Raw genomic sequence first — 22,564 nt, 5'->3', positions numbered from 1 at the left:
AAATTGGGTTTTATAACGAGCTAAGCTGATTCATGTATTCATTGCTTTAAATCTTTAAAACCTATAACCAATCATCCTGTATCTGTCGCATAAACCAGTATACTATATTGAACAAGATTAATGACGACTTAAAGGTACCAATAATTTTATCAGCTGTTGAAAAAAAATTACCCGCGATAATATTCAATTTGTACCCGATAGAAGGTTAAACATTCGACGAACTTGTAAAATTATTAATGAAGCACTTGCAGCCGTACTAGAGAAAATTTTCCAAGCACCACGTGTTCAGCTTGTGCAAACAAAAAGCTTGCAAATTCAAAACAATTTTATAAATATCGTGGCACAATGATCAAGTACTACTACAATTGTGGGATCGAAGTTAAGCCGAGATGTTAAGTTACCATTTCGGACAGACTTCGAATATTTAAATTATTTGACAATCATCAATTCTTACATAAATAAAATCTACCTATGCTGCAATTAAATCAAGAAAATTTTAAAAGCAAAGGGGATTTTTTACTTAGGTTTATTTACATTTTAGTATAGTTTGTAGATACCATGTTATTCGAAGACTCTTTGTCGTCTTGTAAATAGTGACATGATGCTATCGCTGTACAAATTTCGCGACAGATAAAAAACGCGATACAATAAGTAGTTTTAGGCCGTCCTCTTTTGTTAACAAGACACTGATTGAAAACGTTGAAACCAACTTTGTTCTACACTTGCTGATACTGCATTAGATTTATAAACTTCAAAATTTCTTTTCACGATTTGCTTTACATTATTTTCTTTTTTGAGGTAAAATTTCAGTGATGTTTCTAATTTCTTAAATTGATTCACTTATTTTGGCAGAAATAAAAACTAATGAAAAAATACCCGAAACAAAATTTTACTAACTTGATCCACAACTTCACCTTTTCGGTGTCTTTAAACCATCCATATATACAAATAGTATATCTAAAGAGATTTTTATACTAATTTATTAACACTATTTGCGAAAATACCTATATTTTCGTCCTAATATGTAATACATCAAATCACATTCACCTGCGTGCTTGTTTGCTGCCTAATTTTATTTTCCTCTCTTCAAAAACATAGGCTACTGAGCAAAATACCTTAAGAAAAGTAGTACATAAAGTATTATTGTGTGAACAGGTCAATCGGACATTAAGAAGCTGAAGAGAGAAAATGAGCAGCTGAAAAGAGAGATATCAGCCCTGCGCTACGAATACGACCGGCTGGACAGCATGCTGCGGGAGAGACGCTCCTCGCCAGAACACTCGGACGTACGCACGATTTATATATACATTCCAATCCAATGAATTTACAGTATGCAGCAGCACTAGCCGAGGCTTTTCAAGAAGCTCTCGAACTTTTAGGCTTAGCACTCAGAACGAACTGCCTCCTCAATTCCGAAGAATCTGCAAATGCCTTTCGGGCAGAGGTGCAAGCCGAGTAATATTATATATTACAAAATATCTCGTCGACTTTGTTTCCATTTCATTTGTTTTTCCAACGGCATTTATTGTTTCACCTAATTCGAGGTGACAAAACGCTAATATAGTTCAGACTAAACCAATATTTTCGTAACTAAACTCAGAGACGTTCTCAATCTCAGCTCGGGTGCAGTACATTATTTATATTTACAGGACGATTTATTAAATGTATAAAAGTTTTAAAGGGGTGAATTTATATATAATATATATAATAAATATGAATATATAGATTTCTAATAGTACACTATAAAGTGATCGCTCTGAAATATATTGCATTAATTTCTTTTTCTAATGAATTGCAATAAGCCAATAACTCTTGGCTATACAAAGCCTGACGCCGGATGGCTCTAATGATCTGTAACCTTCCATATGTAACTATCCACATATTTAAGGTTGGAATTAGGTGAATGCGGGCACCGTAAGATGGGTCATCAGGGTGACCGATGAAGGACGTTTATGCCTCGCATAGGGCGTTTGTCAGCTGATATAATAATGAGAGTACATACACCTACCCCCCGATTTACACGGTAGATACCTTCCCGAGAAAAACGTGAAAATCGAAAATTTAAAATTTTCAAGTCCGTGTGAATCGAAAAACTTGCAAAAAATGCATAATTTTTCTGTTTAACAGTTGTGATTTTTTGATTTTGATGTACACAGAAATAAAAATAAAATGCATTGACAAGTTAAAATATTTAATATATTACGGAAACACTGTTTTTATTTAATTACAATACGTTAAACAGAAGAACAAAAAATAAAACCAAAGGTGTTTTATTATCCTTTATCACTGTCAAAAATTACTCTCATTCTTTTTTTCGGAATCGAAGGTTCGAATTAACTTTCATCACTCGAAGTTATTTGTGCCGATTCGATGCTTGAAGCAGAAATATTTACATTATGAGAAATGGTAATAAAATCGGTTAATAAAACAAGAAAAAAAAACTTTTTTGAAAAACTGTGTAAAAGCAAAAAAGTGTAAAACAAGTACCGTGTAAATCGGGGGATAGGTGTATTGATTTGTATATCTACCAGATCAACCGAATGCTTTATAATTAAAGTTGTATAAATATGTAATAAAAGAGTACCGATTTTAAAATGATTTAAAAAGTACTCTTTAACAAACAGGCGACTTAAAAAATCAGTCCTAAATATATAAAGGACTGGGATTAAATACATCATCAAAAGGATTCCAACCACAATAACAATCACAAACTTCTATAAAAATATAAGAACGATCCATTCTCTGCGCTGCCTCCCTTAAAGGAGCCATAAGTAAGGTTAATGCTTCTGGGGACAAGTCGGCTTCTATAAATAAACTATACAAGTTTACGTTATTTTGAATAAATCCAATAATATTATCTATATTGACATAATGTGCATGTCTATTTCTTGTACAATCACATATGTGAATGTTCTGTAAGGTGGAAAAGTTGGATAGTTTTGTAAACATTGTTCCGTAGTTAATGTATTCAGAAGTAAGTTTTAAGTTCTTTAAATTTTTAGCAAATTTCGCACTGTTTGATATACAGTTTACATATACCGTGCCCCTCCTGTCGTTCATTGTATAGTATATATCTAAAGTTTCCAGTTGGGGACATTCTGAAAATATTAACAGAAAGAAATCATTTTTAACTCGAACGTTACTTAGCTTTAGATACATAAGTCTAGACAAAAACTTTAGACCATTCAATGTATTGGATTCATTGTCTTCGTGTACTGATTCGCTTTCTCTGCAATAATCGGTAATTGTAAGATTTATTGGAGAAATTTCGTTATCAACCAAAACCTTACAAGAATCTAAACACCATTTATTAATTACATTCATTAATCTCAAATTGTTCTGGCTTTTAATACAAATATAAGTAGGGAAGTAATGTTTTAGTTGTTTCAAAAGATTTTCAAAAAAAAATTTATTGAAATCCGTAGTCTTACGCCAAGCTTTAAAGATGATATTTGGATCCAATTTAAAATCTGCGGTAGCACCGGAGACACTTTTATCTCAAAATCTTTGAAAGTATCAAGAAAAAATGCCGAAAATACTGGTGATACGTACACACGAATTCGTTTTATATAGACGATTAGAATATATTCCATGTTTTCAAAATCTAAATTCCTTATTACTCTTAAATAATATATAGATTTGGATGCAAGTCGACGGTCTTTAATGTAATAGGATAAGGTGGAAAAGTTCATTTTAAATGTTTCATTGTTTGATGTTTCTGCATCGTTTATTATATTATCGTCCGTATAATTATCAGCAATTGTTATTTCCAAATCCTGTATGTTTGGAACGTCTTTCAAAAACACTAAAGGGGACTCCCCGTCCCATAATTTAAATACTATAAAATGAATCTTAAAAAATTGTTTGTTCTTAAACACTTCAACACATTCTTCCCACGTTGCATCATTACAAATAAATGAGTCCTTGAAGTAATTTATACTTATATTTTCCAATGTTACCGGGCAAATATTTGTTATATGTGATAGGAAAATATTTGTAAATGTAACGTCTAAAGTTTTTAAAGTTTTCAAATTGCAAATGTAAGGTCTTAAAGTTTCCACAGTTAGATCTTGTATACCACTCAGATTTAAATCTTGTATGTAATGACCTAAATGCTGACAAAGTTCTTCCTGTAGAGTTTTCGCAGTTGCAACACGGGTTCTTGATAAGATTAATCTCTTTACGTGACACGGCGAAAATGCTTTTCTCAAACTTATAGAGACATTATACGCGCTAATTTTCGACGCAACGTCTAGGTAACTTATAATCAATTCACATATTTCGATTGGCAAATCTAAAAAATTCATTTGCCTTAATCGTAAATTTTTATCAAATTATTTTCTAAAACAGTTTATATATAACATGTATACAAATAGTTTTATGTCAACTGTCATCTTTTTGTAGTTATCATATGCCAGAGTTGTTGTACCATAACTAAAAAAATGTTACATAGTTTTTGTTAATCTAGCAGCTAGGTTTTAGGGAGACGTTAAATTTAATTATCATGTTTTAATAACGAAAGTTTTATGGATATTTAAATTGGACGCATTCGCTTCGAGGTTCTCTTGTTGACACAAATCAGTATTTTGTTGTTCGTAAGTGTTCATATAATGATAAACAAAGTTGAAAAGAAACCAATTGAGATAATTTTTGCCACTTATTAATATATTAGAATATTTTTATCGAAATATAAAAAATCCGCCTTTTTACACCTGTAACTCGACATATGTCTCTGAAAAACAATTAAATTATTCTACACAAAGTCTAACAGTTAAGACTAAGCAAGCCTGTAGGAGAAGGCACATTAAAAGTTATTTCTATAACACCGTATTTTGAGAACTAACTTGAAAATATATTTTGAATACACGTATTACAAGTTTTATTTAATGTTATCATCATTCGTACTAGTAATATCCAATACGTGAACGCTCTCGGTGCTAGTCTGTCTTATGAAAGTTGATAGAAGTATGTTCGTGAGATACCGCCTGAGCACCTGAGGGGGGAAAATGATAGCCAAAAGTGATCGAAGAAGGTTTATTCACATTTGTACAAAAAGTATTTACTATTTACACGACCCAAACGCAACGGCAGCGAGAATATCACTCACGGCTTCCAAATTCAAATCGGCATTCGAATTTGAATTCGAACGACGCCCTGGAATGATATAAAATAAATTATTGTAGTCGTAATGGTCAGCAATACTGCGTGTGAACGATACAGTAGCAAAGAGAAGTTAATTTAAACAATAATGTTCTTGTATAATTTTAAGAAACATGTTGCAGAAAATGACTCAGAATAAAGAAAGAAACATGTTCTAGTTTTCGTAGTCTTTAGATGTTCGGGATTTTCATATAGACCTATAATCATCAAACTGATAATTTTAATAAAAATTACAAGATTAAAATGTGCAGAAGGCAACGATAGACATAATTTGTAAATTAAATAATTATAAAAGTGTTCATCGACATCACTATGTATTATATCGTTATCAACATTATTTCTGCTTTAGGAGGTTTATTACGAGACATAAGCCCTCTCCATACTTTTCCAATAGTAGTGATTGAAAGGTTCCTGTATCCAAATTATCCAAATCTAATTATCCAAAAACCTTTTGTTTTAAAACACCTTTCCCCCATCTTATGTAAGAGACAAGGGTTATATACCCTTCTAGTTCCACCCTACCCTCATCATTCATATTTTCTATCATTCAGCATACATTCAACATACAGCATTTACCCACATTACATTTATGCATCGCCTCCCATCTCTCGCCACACTTCCTGTTACACGTGTTATGCCTAATTACGTCACCCGCCACCCTGCAACAATGCAGCAAGAAAGTTTTCACTTTTCAACCTTTTCCACTTCGCAAGCCACTCTAAGCCTTTCATATATGAGACTGCAAGTATCCGACAACCTTAAGTCGTTAAGGAACCATCGAGGATCTATTCTGCGCATTGAGACTTTCTCCATCATATAAATATTATAAATATGTAAAAGTTATTTGTTATAAGTAATATAATTTCTTAACGTCCATTAAAATAACATGAATGTAATTTTGCAAACGATAATAAGAATGAGATAATTCTCTTAATCTTGAAAAAGGTATCGCGAACATTTAAAGCGTTACTATGTTGGATAAAAAGTGAACAGGGTTTATACAGTATGATCTAAGAACTAACTAAGAAATACACTCTTTATTGTAGTACTGAATTTGTCGTGAATATGTCACCGTTTAGTATGTTATTAAAATTAGGAATAGAAAATTAGGAGTATTAAAATAAACTGAGCTAATCATTTTTTATTTAAATGTAAACAATGTATATTTAGTCAAATATTAACTCAATTTAACTTTTCCGATCATTATAGCATGTAATCATGGTTTACAACATTTTTCTAACGCCCCTTTTAATAATTATAATTTATTATATAATAGTGTTATCAGGCTGTATCGCGAAGGACGGTTCACCGTGTCTCATGAAGCGCAGGTTGATATAGCAACGTTTCCCTTCCTTTTTAGTGCCATGACCACCACATATAATATTCTTATGTCTCCCTGAGTAACATATATATTTTTTATATTAAACCGAAAGGATTAAACTCGTATATATTCAATTTTCAAATCGTCTTTCCTGTGGAACGGGGGCCTCAAGTTATTTCGTTAAGAAGTCAAGAATATTAAATGTACATAAATTGCGAACTAGTAACTGAAAGTAAACTGTCAATTGTAATTTTTTTACAATAGTATTGATTTGTTATGATACCGACGAATTGCGCATAAATGAACATGCTGTCAATATCTGCAACGGAAATTGACACCTTACTTTAAACATCATTACATTAGACGCAGTATCTTTCTTCTGATTATACTACAACTGACTATTTGTCGTATTTTTGAAGTTATAACCTACGTCATCTTAAAAAATAAAATCACACTAATCTCCTAACCACACGGTCTGTAAAAACGTATGAATAATGTCGATTGGAATATATAATAGAATAATGTCAAGTGTATTAATAAATTACTACAGTAACATAACGCACTTCATAGGGAATTTTTTTAGTTACTAACCGTCTGTTACATGTGGAAAGTATGCTAATATTCTTCCCCTCTACGCAGGGGGGAGGGAGATTATCTACTTACAAGCAGAGAGGCTTATGTTCCACGATCGAGAGGCTATTCTGTGCATTATACTTAAAATAAAATGAAGCCGAAGAAGCTAGCGCCGCTTTTCTATTGATGTTCCAGAATATCTATCAGAACGCCGTTCATTTTCATATTTTCGCTTACTAGTGGTAGATCTCATGTTAGATTTCGTAAAGGTACAATATTCTATTAAATCTGACCCTTATACTTTAAAGCAAAAGCATTGCTTATATGAAATAATCGGATAATTTCAATAAAATAATAGATTATACAAGATAGGCCAAATTACTGAAATTTTCTGAATTTACATTGAAGTATAATAGATATTTATTGAAGTTCCCACCGTTGGGCCACGCTTAATCCACCGATCGTGTTACAACCTGTATTAATAGATTATTTGCTTAACAACGTACAGTCCTTTTCTTTTATGTTTCCATCTATTATACCAAAAGAAATGATAAATATTTCGGGCATAGAAAACCAATTATTTTAAATCTGTACTCATTTTACTAAGTGTAAAAGTTTTATTTTTTTACTTTAATAATAGTATTTTCAAGTAATAATTTTTTCAACTCATAATAAAAACTTTTATCTGATGGTCAATGTTTTTAGAAAAATATGCTTATCACGGCGACATAATCATGGTCGTGCGAAGTCACTGAATGCAGGCAGCACATGCCTTACAGTGAGCGGTTAACGGCTGTCATGATGATGACTATTACTAAAAATATTAGACAGGAACCATCACTTTTGGATGGTGATGGAAAGAATAATCATTCCCTCATTTAAAAAAAATACTTGATACGTCTCGCAAATTGCATTGCTAAAGTTTTGTGAATAAAGCACAGTATCGCTTGGCAGGACAGCGCGTCGGTGTGCAGCGTGTGCCCGGAGTGCATCAGTGTGGACGGGTCTGCCCGCGCTGTCGCCTTCCACGACCTCAGTGTCGTCCCTGAGGAGGGCGAGGAGGGAAACAAGGTAAGACCATACGGTATACGGCAAGAAACACACGATAGTTCTCCTATCACAACAATTATATCATCTCATTGGGACTCACAGGTAAGTAGGTCTTTAAATATCATCATCATTTCAGGCTTGAGACGCCCAATACAGAACATATGCCTCCCAAATAGATTTCCTATAGAACTGACAGAAAGCAGAAAATTACTTTCCATTATGATTTAAAAATTCAATTTTGTGCCTGGCTCATTATAATTATTAATCCACAAAATTTCTTCATCATCAACATTTCGTCCTTAGAAAGTCTGTTCCTGGACATAGGCCTTCCCCATAGATTTCCAATAAACCCGATTGAAAGACCACATCCTGCCTATTCTGTAGACTTTTAACACCGTCGTCTATGTGTTGATGTCCGAGTGGTATATGTAGTATATGTATATAGTATTCCTATGATATAAATAATGTAACGACCAGAAACGAGGCTCTCCTGAAAGCCCTCGACCTTAGTTACTGTAAATAGGTTTAGGCTAAACGCCTTGAGCACTTTGCCAACTCAAACTTTGTGAAGTTGTAAATGCCAATGGACAAATGGTATTTATTGAAAATTAAAAAAAATATATGACTACTACGTAAAACTAGAGATTTTTGTAAGCATAAATCTAAATATTAGATTATCGAATGTACCATTTATTAATCTATGGTGGATCAGTTATAAATATATTTTATTATATTTATTTATTTTCTTTGGTACATTTTATCGTACACGGAACATAAAAAAGAAAAATAAAGAAGTTTAATAAAACAAAAAAGTACAATGGGAGGTTTTATCACACAAACCAATTTCTATAGATAATCACAGTATGGTAGCGGTTAGTCAACGTGTAGATTGTACGAGATAGTTAAGAATATGATATATATACAATGTAACCAAAAATTTAGACAATATATAAATATACGCATATATTTATTTATATATATTAATAATAAATACATTAACACGTATATTCATAAACAGAACAATAAATAAAAACATTTATTATTTAGTATTCTATTTGTATATTTTACTGTGACTATTGTTCTATAGTTGATTTGAATCAACTTGAAGAACTTCGTACTTTCCTGAGGGAATTTAAAAAAAACTTCTGCTAAAATTAGTAGTGCTGTCCTAGTACATTCTATAGTTATGGATTGATCTCAAACTATAATATTACTTTTCTACAATTTAAATTTCAGAATTAGAATAGTCAATTATACTTTTATTTTATGCAATAAAAGACACTACAATTTCTTACGTAAAATTATTTATTACCATATTATACAAATGGACCTGAAATCAAGAATGTATACAACCCGCTAATGACAAGGATCACGTTTGAAAATATTGAATCGGTATCGACATTTTGAAACGTTATTCAATTGTAATAAACTGAACAGATCGATTGGCGTCCACGATTTGAGTTGCCAATAGAAATAAACAAAAGAAACGTAAAGAACGAAATTTGAATCATCGGAATCGAAATTAAACAGCCGTAAAATTAGCAGGAAATGTTCAACCCATTTGACGTATCAATTGTACGCACCTCAGACGAGCCGAAGTGCTAGGGTCATCGAAACAAAAATAGCATATCCACCAGGAACCAATACAGCTGCGGTCCGCGCAAAACTGTGTTTTCGTCCAGTGAAAAGTTTGATTCCAACAACGAAAAACTGGGAGCGATCATTGGAACTGGAGAAAATGAGTCAAGGGCGGTGAAACGGAGTGTGCATGAAAATAATGTTACACCTAGTGTTAAAATTTTATAAATAAACTCAGTTGCGTCTCGAGCGGCCGTACGAACTGGCAGCTCGTGAAAAAATGATCAAAAAAATGTGTTCGTCTACGCGCTTTCTTCGATGTGAAGGTGTTACTTTTTTATTGTTTTAAAAGTGAATTACGTGTAAATACGTTTAGTGTGACTGTGTGAACATAGCTTTGGATACATGTGAGCATTTTGTGCATGTTTTTTTCCTAAAACATTAAGTTCAAAATCGTTTTGTTGTGGTTTATTTATAAAATAACTATTTAATTTTAATAGTGTTATGTGGAACCTAATGGTAGCTAAACCATTGATTTTATAATACATGTTTGTGATTGAATTTTTAAGACGCATGTTACAAAAAAAACGTCGTGCATTTTTAATTTCATTATTTTAAATACAAGCTTCTGAGAAATGTCATGAGCGAAAGTAACATCCCTACTAAATTCATTCAATAATAAACATTTCTTGTTACTGGATATTTTATTTTTATATTTATGTATACTATGGTTAAAGTTTCTGTATGTTTAAGATTATTCATCACTACAAACATGTCTGGAATTCAGTTTTAAATGTCGGCGTGACAAATCTGGCATCTGACGTTAAGTCGTAATTTTAAAATGACAACTGGGCGGGATATGGAATTCTAAACGTCATAACTTTTTTAATTGTCCAATATTTAAATGGATATTTTTTAATCGTTCTAATTAATCAAAATATTTCTGGGCAGCCAAAGGATATTATTATTTTATAATTGTTTTATTCAATGCCTTATTTTGTACCCATAGATTAAAAATGTATAAATTATCAGTAAAAGCGAGTATAATTTATTAGAGCTTATGAATGAATATGCACGTGCTTATATATTAGCTAATTACTCTGATCGTCTTGTGTAACGTAAAACTCCACAAAGCGGTTGTAATTCTTGTAACCGATAATATTATTACGCACATGATTAAATCTACTTATGTTATGCATCATAATATATTATAGCTTTTAATAAGATTCTTTACTAAGATGCCTACTTTTTGTTGAAAATTTTTTTTCTACTTCCAGAGTGGCATCGAATCTCCATGCACTTGTGAGGACTGTCAAAATGATGCAAAAGAACCACCGGCTAATCAACAAGACAGTGATGAAGTTGTAGATTCTCAAACTATGGAGCGGCAAGACAATACAAAGTCGCAGACGAAATTGGCAGACAATGGACAGGAGCGTACGGTAGACGTAATTATTCACGATACACCTGATATGCCGAAGTTCTTCCAGTCTGTGACGTCATCGCCTTGTCACGTGATAACGCCCCCACCGCCTGGTTTTGTAATTGCGCCATATCAGCCACCGCGCTTCCACACGGGAGGCAACGTGGAGGAACTTCTGGGAGACGTGCAATCGGCACCTTCTATTCATACAACTTACATACAACAAAATTCCGTCTTCATGTGCAACACCAGACAGATACTTCAGAGAGAGTGCTGCTGTCAAAAAGTGAACCCGACTGTCAAACCAGAAACACAACCCATCGAAGAACAACCACCAAAATCTTATGTAACCGAAAAGAATATAGAATTGACGTACGACTACCCGCGATCAACGCCAGTGCCGAGCAGCCCGAGCAAATCTGGCGAGGAATTAACGACCACAACCGAAGTAGCCAGCACCGTTGTCTTCGTAGAAAGACGTATACCGGTGAAACCTAAGAAGTTCGACTTCTTCTTTAGATCGCGGTCGGCCCCCGTTGGAGAGAACGAAGAGCCGATATACGCGACCGTCAACAAACTCCCGAAAAGGCTTCGCCGCATGGAGCTCGCGAACTTAGAGAAAGAAGTTGCGTACAAGTCCGGCGAACCAGACTCCTCCGTCAGAACAGAGGTTACTCTTAAAACCGATTCAGAATCCCAAGTGCCACCACCAGACGATGATACCAGCAGATCGGAAAGAGAGAAATCAACTGCACCACAACGACCGGAGTCGCCGAAAGCGAAAAAGCGAAAGCGATTCTCTCTAACTTTTAAAAAGAGAGAACGGAAAAGGAGAGATAAGAAGGAGGTTAAAAACGGGACAGCGAAGAATGGAGTTCCGATACAAGTGGAGAGTGACAACGAAAGGCTGATTGATGGAGAGGCGCAAGAGATGGGAAAGCATAGACACTGCAGTCGCCATCGACCTAGAAACACGCTCTCCTCTTCTAGCTCTGGCCCGCGGTATAAGCGGGATAGCTATCAGGTACTATCCGTAACGAACGATGCACTGTTGGATGCATTAAGCCATTATCACACATCACTTCAATTTCTACTGCCACAAAGTACTTTAATTTAAAAGATATTCCGCACAGTTTACAGTGCATAAAGTGTACATACATCTAAAATTAAAAACGAAACTAATGAAGTATGCCAGGTTTAAGCAAATTCGAAATTTTTAACTTTATCTATCTCCTTAGTTAATAACACTGCGATATGTTTAAACAAAATTATTAATCTATTATCTGTTTTTTAATTTCTCATGTTACTGATTACTTCTTGTACAAATTTTTTAACTAGAAGCTGTCAATACCACAAATTCCATTAAAGAAACAATGCTTTTAATTTAAATTATTTTAAGTCTTATTTTTCATTTCATAGCATTTATTCAAATATACTAATTCAATCTTTTGTTCATATGTTAGGTACTTACGAATTAACACCAACACAACAAAAGTTGTGCTAAAGAACATCTTTTTGTTTGTAGGCTGAGGTTGCTAATTTTTGCTGCCATTTTTAGTGCTACGAACATGATGATTTAAGATTTGCCGAAAAACAGAACAATTCGTCGTTTCAGCCCATAAATTTCCACTGCAAGGCGTCTGCCAAAGATATTTATGGGAGATATATTATATTCGTCACGCTTGACAGAAGAGTTGGCGATCGTGAGTGGAATTATCGTACGCAGAGGACGCTGCTGCCCAACTTCTGTAAACTTTTATTATGAACAGTGTTAATATTATATAAAGCACAAAGTGTAAATTATATAAGATTTCATTCCGGGTATCGAAACCGCGACCTACGACCGCAAATCTGTCTTCTACCTCTGTGCTATCACTGCTGTACCAATCCACATGACATGAAACTCAAAATATTACTGTATTAGAGCAACTTCTGTTGCAATATTTATAAGTATTAAGGCATTCTTTTTTTTTTTCTAGGAGATGACCACCTCCCATTCGGAGCATGAAAGAACGAACAGCGTGTGTTCGTCGATGAATTCGCTTGGGTCGGCGTGCACGCACAAGTCGAGGAAGCTCTCGGCTGCGCCGCAAGATGGCTCTATACCGTGGTGCGGCTGTTGGGGCGCCGGCTGCGTATAGAAACTTCCAGAAAAAAATATAGGATGTGATTGAAACTGTCCTTAGATTGTTCAACTAGACTGTTCGACGTGCACAAGAAAGTTCTATTTATTCTTCGTATATTCTGAACAAAACATGACTTCACGATGTGTTTTCAAAGTTCTTTAATACTCAAATAACACCAGACACTGTCCAATCAATATGCCGGACCTTTTAATAATGGATTCAGTAACGGATCACTTCGTGTTCTGAAACAGGTGCTTGGATATTCAGTGAACTCTCAACTCTTAATTGACTATAGCTAGTGAAGTGAACCTAGATTAGGTTTATTATAATAATTTTATGTCTTTATGAATGTATAGAAATATATTTAAACGTAGATGGAACTAGGTTTTATATATGAGAGAAATTTAAATATTACTATCACTAAATTTAATGATTTACTCTTTACTATATATGCCGGACATGGTAAATACAGCGCAAACCTCCGTTCCGTGAACTCGTTTCCGATGAAGCTGTAAAAGCCTTAAGGCTAACAACAATTACTTAACATGAGACAATAGATACAGCGCTTATTCAAGTGAAACGGACAAGTTATTGTAGCGGGCGTTAAAATTATACAGAAACGATTTAAAGTACATACAATTGAATTATGACATACACGCATACAATTAATAACCTATTTAAGAAAAAATGCCTGTACTATCAGTGGTTGTACATACGTGTACGTTTGTGCTTGTGTATGTGGATATTTAAATGTCTACTGAATTTTATCGTATATATGTAAACGCATCCGTATGTCGTTATGATTAACCTATAACTTGAACATTTTCTTGTATTATCTGTGCCCGACATATACAGTAGGATATGTATCGAATGTTCGTAGTCACTGTATCAAATTTATTCTAGTAATAAATTATTAAGATGTTTTCAATTTTTTAGAAAGTCATTGATTCGCCATTATTTGTTTGATGTAAACTACATTCATTTTTGTACTATATCCTTATTATAAAATAATACAACTATAATTGAAAAAGCAAATCCCAAAGTTTAAATTACACTAGTAATATTATTAATAAAAATAGAGGTGTTGTTATTATAAAACTAAGGCGTGCACAATTGATAAAAAATAATTTAGTTGAAAGATTAATTTTCATATTTACACTACAAAACATACGAATTTAAATTTGAAGTGTTTGATTATTATGGAAACCAACCATCGATTAGGCGTGTGAGACGGATATATTTGTTTATTTGCAGAGAGGTTTTCCATCTTAACAGAAATGATACGCTATCTTTTTTTGTTACTAAAATGCACCTCACTTGCCACCAAAACATCACCTTCAAATTAACACGGTTATTATTTATTATTTTTAATAGTAGAAATTTAAATAAGTGGTTAATTACAAATTACGTTCGTTCATAGGTATTTGAAATGCCGTATTTTATATTTGAAAATGTAATGACAGCTCTAATGGGTCAGTATTAATCATTGAAACAATTTTGGTATAAAACCATTTACATTATAATGTTTAATTTATTTACTTTCCAAATTTACTAAACAGGTAAAATGTGCCGAATAAAACTGCTTCGTATCGTTTAATGCATTTAGAGCTTCGCTTGTACAGTCAGCGTCATATATTTGGTTACAATTAATTCTTACAGACTTCGTTTTATCATGAATCATGGGGCTGTTGCATTCCAATGAAAAAAAGCGTATTATATAACGATTACTTTATTTATTGATTTAATGTCTTTATACTAAAGAACGATAACAAACAAAAATTGATTTTCTATTTTACACGATCTAAAACTAGTAATATATATATATATAAACTATAGATACTACCATTTTTTGTTTTGATTGACGTAGTGTTCGATAGCAAAGAATTAATATTTTAACTTACTGTGGTTAGTTGTTTATACTGTTTCACTTAAAATTTCTTCATTTATCTCTGTAAGAACCTTCCCCGTGCCTTAACCAAAACAAAAACATGTTTAGAATTGGTAGAGCCGACGAATTTTGTGCTTAACAACACACTTGTTTATTAATTTTATTTATATAGATAGAAAAGTGACTAAATGTAGATAAAATAATGTCGTATAAAACTTGATTGTATTGTTAATAGGATTAGAAGTCTAATGGTACAGTCAGCTACATATATCGTAATAGTCTGTACTGATGGTGCAGTGCCATAAATATTTTGATGTGAAACATTGTTAGGTAACATCAATTATGTACGTCTTGGAGGTATGTAAACAAGTTTGTGTATATTGTCAGTAGAGGGAACCTGTAAATACTGTAACCAATGTTCTGTGATGTCGTGTATAGGTATCTGTTCAGAACACAAATAAATTATATTTCACAGGTGTGTGTTTTTGTTTCTGTTACAATTATTAATAGTTTAGTTCTAAAAACAAAACATTATCGTTTTATATTATAACAATATCCTATTTATTGTGGTATTATGTAAGAAGTTATGTCCCTATTTTTTATTTGAACTTCTCTGCTCCCCAAGTGCCATTTTCAAATTGCCTGTTTAGTTAGGCCTAAACCTCGTAAGTAAAGTGAAGAACAAGGGTTTCCTCGAAAGCCTCAGCCTTGACCATTTCAAATGGTCAGTTAAAGCTAAAAGCAAAATAATATGATAATTACCTAAACCTGTGATATTGGAGGGATGAGAAGAGAGACACAGTATAAAAGAAAATTAGTGTGTAGAAGAATCCTGTTGAATTATAGAATGAAAGAAGAGGGAAGTTTGATCATATGAAGAACAAAAGAAGAGTAAAGAAATAAAAAGGAATGTGAAAAGAACTATAAAAAAGTAAACGCCCTGTCCCAAAATCAGATAGAAGTTGTCGCGAAATATGCGATTTTTCAGACGCCTGGTTAGTGCAATTAAATGTATTAAACCTCTTTTGTCTCTCTGACAATATATTGTCGCTATTTTTTTTATGACAGATTATGTCAAGTTGGTAAAAAATGATGCCTCACAAACCGCAGGTGGTTTTTTTTCCCCAATACCGCTCGATTGGGGAAAAAACGACATGGTGTTTTACTATCGGTGTTATAGATGTCCGCTGGGACTTCAAAGTTCTGGATTAAAGACCTCGGTCCGTAAAGCGCTGTGTAGAGCTTTCGCTCACAAGTGGACAGGTGACTTTTTACATGTCATAGGAAGTCGCTTGATGCAAGTCGCTTCTAACCAGTCTTATTGGAAAACTCAAGGAGAGGCGTATGGCCAGAAGTGGACTTAATGCGGCTGAAATGATGATAACATTACCTTTTACCTTTTCGCGACTTTTGTTAATGGTTGATCATTCCAAACAATGCAGTAGGTCTCCTAGTGTGAGATTTTAACATACAAAAGATTAGGTTTTTATAAATAAAACACTGTAATTATTACATAGATGGTTATTTATTATAAAATAGGTATGACACATTCTTTTGAACTGTGTTTTACAGTTAATTGAGACGCACATAGCAAATTGATTTACCGACTAACCCCACATTACCTGCTTTCGACGCATCGTATTCTAAATTATAAATTGCAAGTGGGCGTCAAATAACCCACTATGCAACATCAACACTATCAATGAACATAGATGACAACTTAAAAAGGGGAAAAATGGTTGGAAATCTACTACAAGGCCACAGCTACAAAGCAATAGTGTAATCAATCCCGAACCACGCTCGATACCACAGTAGCCTAAGCAGCAATACACAGAAATTGACTCAGCATGCGTCAAACATGCCAAAAAAGTGACCCACAAACCTCAGTAGTAAGTGATATGCCGGAAAGTGGTAACATTGAACACAAAAAGATTTACTTCCTAAATAATCCTACGAACGACAAAATTAAATGCATACAGTCTTTACTCCTAGTGCTTTTCCAGACACTCGATGATAATAGTACAGTTCTATTCGCTCATTTTCTTTATAAATCTAGTTTTAAAATAAATTGATTTATATGTTATATCCACTTCATTGACAAATGTGAAACTTTACTATAACTATTAAATCGAATTTCAAGATGTCTGATGACAGATTTGTTTTTAAATGATAAGATTATTTTAAAAAGTATTAATCGGTGTGAGGGAGAGGGCAAGTGCCGTTTAAATCAAACTATTTTGTTGACACTTCGGTATTCAGTATAAAAAAATTCATTAAAAAGAACATCCCAAAATCACTGCAATAAGTAAATACAACTAAAATTGTTTAATATTGTATAGAATTTGCTTACGGCCCATGGAGGGCGAATTCGTAAATCAAGCCTTGATCGCAACCAAAGTGAGACTCATGAAATCGCTGGTATTCTCGATATTCCTTTACGGTTCTGAATCATTGTTGTGCACGAATAAGTCCATGCTCGACCAGCTAAAGATAAAAACCAGGCTCTCCACATGTTACCAAAAATCCTAAGTTATTTTAGTCACATCGCTTGCAGTCAATCGGTAGGTAGTAGGGAAAGGAGATGATAAAAGACCACCTGGAAGATCGTTTACCTATTGGTCTGATCAAGTCTAATTAATTACTGAATTTACTGAAATAAATTGTCATTAATACCGTCAAGGCGGATACTACCTTCATAAATGAAAAGACGAATTAAATAAAGGTCTAAAGACTTTATAAACATTGCAATTTCATATAAAAAAGGTTAGGTTTTTTTTTATTTATCACTTTCACGTCACATGAAAGCAGGTGATGCGGCTTCAGTCGGCTAAGCGTACATTGATTCTACATTAGAACATTCGAGAACCTACAAGAAAAAATTTAGAGGCAAACAAACGAAACATTTAATCGACGTTTAATAGGAATCACTAAAACCATCAAAACATCATCAAATAAAATGGCACTAAAATCCAACAACATAGAAAAATTAAAGCAATTGTGCGAAAAGAAAATTAAAAAAAAAACAGTAAAAAAATTATTGCATAGTGTAACAAACATATGGCTTTTAAAACTCTTTAATATAAAAAAATAATCTCAAATAAATAAATTACCAAAAAAAATAAATGAATTAATGTACAATATTTACATCAATTATTTATATAGAAATTGCATTATAAAAATGATTAGGGGAAATAGAAAATATTTGTTCACGTTCTGTGAGATCTACGTAAAGCGAGATTATAGAGAAATTATAAGGAAACATGACAGGTAGGCTCTATGTCTTTTTCGATTCATAGTAAAATATAAAAAATCCCCACAATTCATTCCCCCTGTTGGACATGGTTACGTCTCTTTCGCACGCACTCTGCGTTCGCAGCGGACGTGCGACAGAGATGGACTATATAATGACACATATAATATCGATAAAAACTTACGTAAATACACCTTACCTATGCTTAATGGAGACACCTAGTATATTAAATATAATACTTATAGATAGTTTACATCGATTTCACATCTTATGCCCACGCCGACCCATCGAAACTATATTCACGAAAGCCGAAATAATCTCATATAGACAACAAATTATTCCGCAGAACATTGCACTTCCTGCCGATATACACACATACGTTTATTAAATAAAAAGCGAATCCAAAATATAAGTAATCTGTTACACGACTACAATATTTTACTCAGGCGTGGATAAATCTATTTTAAAAATAAAAATAACGAAAGCTTAGGTAATGTTTCACGAACCAAAATTAAAATAAACATTCTAATATCAGTCTATGTATAAATACTCACAATAGGCCATTCTCTGCATAAACGGAATTCACATCACAAATGCTTAAACGCAAATATAATAAAAATTAAGTAATTTTATATACCGTGACGTAATGTGCAACTCGACGAGTCATTTTAAATTAATAAACACTGTATAAAATATCAAATACAAAATTGTAAAAAAAAATAGTAAAAAAATATCTTTTCGAATCACAAGCTGCAATGCATGATGTGTAAAAAAAATGCTTAAAAAAATAAATTAATCAATGTGCTATAACTTTAATGATAGTTTATTTAAAATTGCCATATTTTTATGTTCATAATATTTAAAATAAAATGATATACCAATATTAAAAAAAATTAAGTAAGCAGACTCGCTTATATTAATTAATAAAAATATTGTTTCTTCTAAATAAAATAAGATTTTGACGTTTTACTTGGGTTAATATAAGCATAAAATACCCACAGTTGCATTCCCACATAATAATTCTTCTTTGCTATAGCAACTATAAATGGGTATACAATTAAAATACAAACCAACTATACAGAGTGTAGAAAAAAATAGTTACATTGAACAACCTGTGCAAAATGGCACACATACATGACCACTAAACGTTTGTGTTGCCATAGACTTTAAAATATATTTTTTTAAACTAAAATAAAATGGCAAAATATTTCATATCACACTCCAATGAAAAATCACGAATACATAATATCACTCAATCGTGTATATTAACATTTACTATTACATATATCTAGCGATTTATCTGGCCGACACTAGCTAGACTGGCATTTTTAGTCTCTGGCAAGACTTTGCATATATTAATCCTTTAATGGAAATATTGGTTCATATTTTCGTCCAATTTTTGACCACAAAACTTTGTCGTCATCACCATTTTAGCCATCAAACGTCTAATACAGGCCTCCCCCATAGATTTCCAATACGGGTGGTTGGAAGCGTCATCATGTAAGTTCATAGTATTCCATTATATAAAGAATTATAAATATTGATCAAATATTGGCCAAAAGAAGTACAGCATTCCATCCTAATATAAATTAATATCCCCCATGCAGAGCCAAATACAAGTTATATAATGTACGATCTAAAATATCCAATGTGAGTTTAAATATTTGTCCTTTACTCCGGGCTTGTGTGAGTTTCGTGTAATCGTTATCAAATTTTTACACAGATACATAATATTGCATCATGCCAAGCCATGTTTATATGTCGAGCTAATATATAAATAAAAAATATCATTAAAACAATAAATACAAGCTCTTACGATATAATTTTTGCACATATATATATTAAGTTAGATAATATTATTAACAATTACATAATAATTACTTCTCGACTGAACGGAATGTGCTCGTACACGGTGTTGCCATTAATTGATTATACAATTACCGATGCTTAGTTATATACGGGTAATACTTAATTTTAAGACTCACGATAAATATTTGTGCACGAATTTCAACCTTAAATCTATTTTCGGAAATGCGACGTAATTTCGAATACCGCCTACGTTAAAAATACTGATCGAACTCCTCGACGAACAAATGTTCAATCACACCTCCAATCGAAATTCGTTTTTATTATGAAAGCGCTAAACATCAAAATGCAAGCAACCTGTAACATCGCGATACCACTAAGCACATTATGATATGACAACACTTGTAAAAATAAACCGCATTTCTCGAGTAACATCACTGGGATACCGGCCGACATTTTTTATAATAAAATCCACTTTAGAAAATGGACAGCAACTCATGTGAGTGCATTACCCTCAGCCTCTTCTGACGGAATGCCTCCCATACCCTCACCTGCAAGGGATTGTCGTGCCGAATTCGACGGGTGTCGGTAAAGTGACAGCGACACATAAGCCAATCTTACGCACTAGGGCATGTCACCGTATAACGTCACAAACGACAGTAAGTTACACAGAAACGTTAGGACCCATTGTTGTGCTCACGTGATGACATCACCGCGGTCGGCCGACGTCAGACGTCGTCCATCACGAATGCAACTTGCATTGTGGGTTCCTGTAATGAAATGCCAGGAAAAAAATATACGAATGTCCCATAAACCAACGTCCGGCTAAAATTCTAGTGATCTGATAGTTAATAAATATATCAGTATTTTAAGTAAAATTTAAGCGTGACGTAAGCCTCTATTCCTTCTCGTTTCTCTATTTCTCTGCTATTCTTTGACAAGATCAGATGATAGTTATATGAATTGTTTGTCTGTCGATCCCTAGGCAGAGGTTTACTAAAGGTAATGTGAAACAGAAAACTAAATGTTAATAGACTTATAGTGATAATAATAAAAATAAAATCACTAGTTAAAAATAAGGAACAATGATTTATATCAAAAAATTCTTAATGTTCCCATTACCTACACTATAACAAGATTTTATCTTTACGTTGATTTCAAATAATCATTTATAGGCCGGAGTTCATCGTACGTGCAACCGTCAGCCCTTGGAGCCGAAAGATTGCCTGCCGCCAGAGCTGGCCCGGCGGCATAGTTAAACCTATTGGCTGATGTGATGATAAATTACACAGATTTAGAGTTTCACAAAATTGCATTGAAAATTTTATTCTTTGGGCTTCAGTATAAACATTTTAATACTCACACACGTTCCTCACACCATAACAAACGCCTCTTGACCCCGAAAGAGGAACGGATGCTGGTCGATCATGGTCTGGACGATGTCCTCGAGATAGGGCCGCGTCATCTCGAAGCGGCCCATGTCCGAGAACTGCACTGGCAAGAGGGTGGGCCACCAGCAGATTGCAAGGTTCTTGCTGTCCATCGAGTTCAATTTGGAGTTGTCAGCGACCCTAAAAGAAATTTATTCATATTACTCAGTTAAGATCATTTTCACGAGAAGAATGACGAAGAGCTCAATTCAATAGAAACTAAAATTAGCATGAAATCCCCAATATCCTCTATCTTAAACGTTGAATGCAGACCGTCTTTTCCACATGTCCTATTGGTAATCATAAAAGCCTTTGACCGTAAACGTCCTGCTGATATGATCAAATGGGATCAAGTTAGCCTTTTATTATACGGATTTTTTGTGGTTTTCATTGTATGATGCCATCACTGACCTTGCGAAGTGGTGCAGCACGTAGTCGAGGGTTGCGCGCGCGACCGGCGTGAGAGCAGAGTTGAGCAGCGCCCGCAAGGCCAGCAGCCGCCAGCTGCGGTCCTTAAGCTCCACGCCGCCCGCTATGCAGCCCCGCATCGCTACACACAAACACAATCACTCAAATATGATTCATTCTTTTTGGGATAAAGTAAACGCTTCCTTTATAACAGCCCTTGAACAATTTTAAATTTATACTAATCTATAAATCATATTAATGTAATAAAAATTATATAGGAGATAAACATTCTTCGAATTAGTATTCACAATGAATTTCATGAGACAAATAGACGATTTATAACGGAAAAAAAAATTAAAAATATTTTTTTTCAGGTTCCTCCCGTTAGTATCAACATTCCGAAGATAATAAAAGTCTATGTAAAAATACATATTTAAATCTACGTAATATCAATGACTTGACTTCTCCGAAATGCTTAGTAAAGCCTATTCGCAGGAATACGTGTCTTAGTTGTTTCATTCACTAATGGCTAAACATAATGTATTATACTC

The 22,564-nt window shown here is 33.5% G+C and overlaps 2 protein-coding genes across 2 annotated transcripts in view; one reads left to right on the top strand and one right to left on the bottom strand.

Annotated features, from left to right (window-relative positions):
- Positions 1-14,109, top strand: part of LOC137925232 (uncharacterized) — an 84,964-nt gene extending 70,855 nt beyond the window's left edge. Inside the window, exons 4-7 of the mRNA XM_068768643.1 lie at positions 1,156-1,286; positions 8,009-8,125; positions 10,960-12,129; positions 13,085-14,109. Coding sequence (XP_068624744.1) covers positions 1,156-1,286; positions 8,009-8,125; positions 10,960-12,129; positions 13,085-13,246 — 1,580 coding nt within the window. The 3' untranslated portion in view covers positions 13,247-14,109. The remainder of the gene's footprint in view (positions 1-1,155; positions 1,287-8,008; positions 8,126-10,959; positions 12,130-13,084) is intronic.
- Positions 14,110-19,868: 5,759 nt separating this feature from the next.
- RhoGAPp190 (Rho GTPase-activating protein 190) overlaps positions 19,869-22,564 on the bottom strand; it is a 45,634-nt gene continuing 42,938 nt past the window's right edge. The window contains exons 37-39 of the mRNA XM_068768608.1: positions 22,017-22,155; positions 21,539-21,746; positions 19,869-20,945 (exon numbers count right to left, since the gene is read on the bottom strand). Coding sequence (XP_068624709.1) covers positions 21,548-21,746; positions 22,017-22,155 — 338 coding nt within the window. The 3' untranslated portion in view covers positions 19,869-20,945; positions 21,539-21,547. The remainder of the gene's footprint in view (positions 20,946-21,538; positions 21,747-22,016; positions 22,156-22,564) is intronic.

The sequence above is a fragment of the Battus philenor genome, unplaced genomic scaffold (genome assembly GCF_028537555.1).
Source record: "Battus philenor isolate CCGP_79_NKW_IND1 unplaced genomic scaffold, ilBatPhil1.0.hap1 SCAF_26, whole genome shotgun sequence".
NCBI lineage: Eukaryota > Metazoa > Arthropoda > Insecta > Lepidoptera > Papilionidae > Battus > Battus philenor.
The sequence above is the reverse complement of the archived record's forward strand: the minus strand, read 5'-3'. Positions and strand labels throughout refer to the sequence as shown.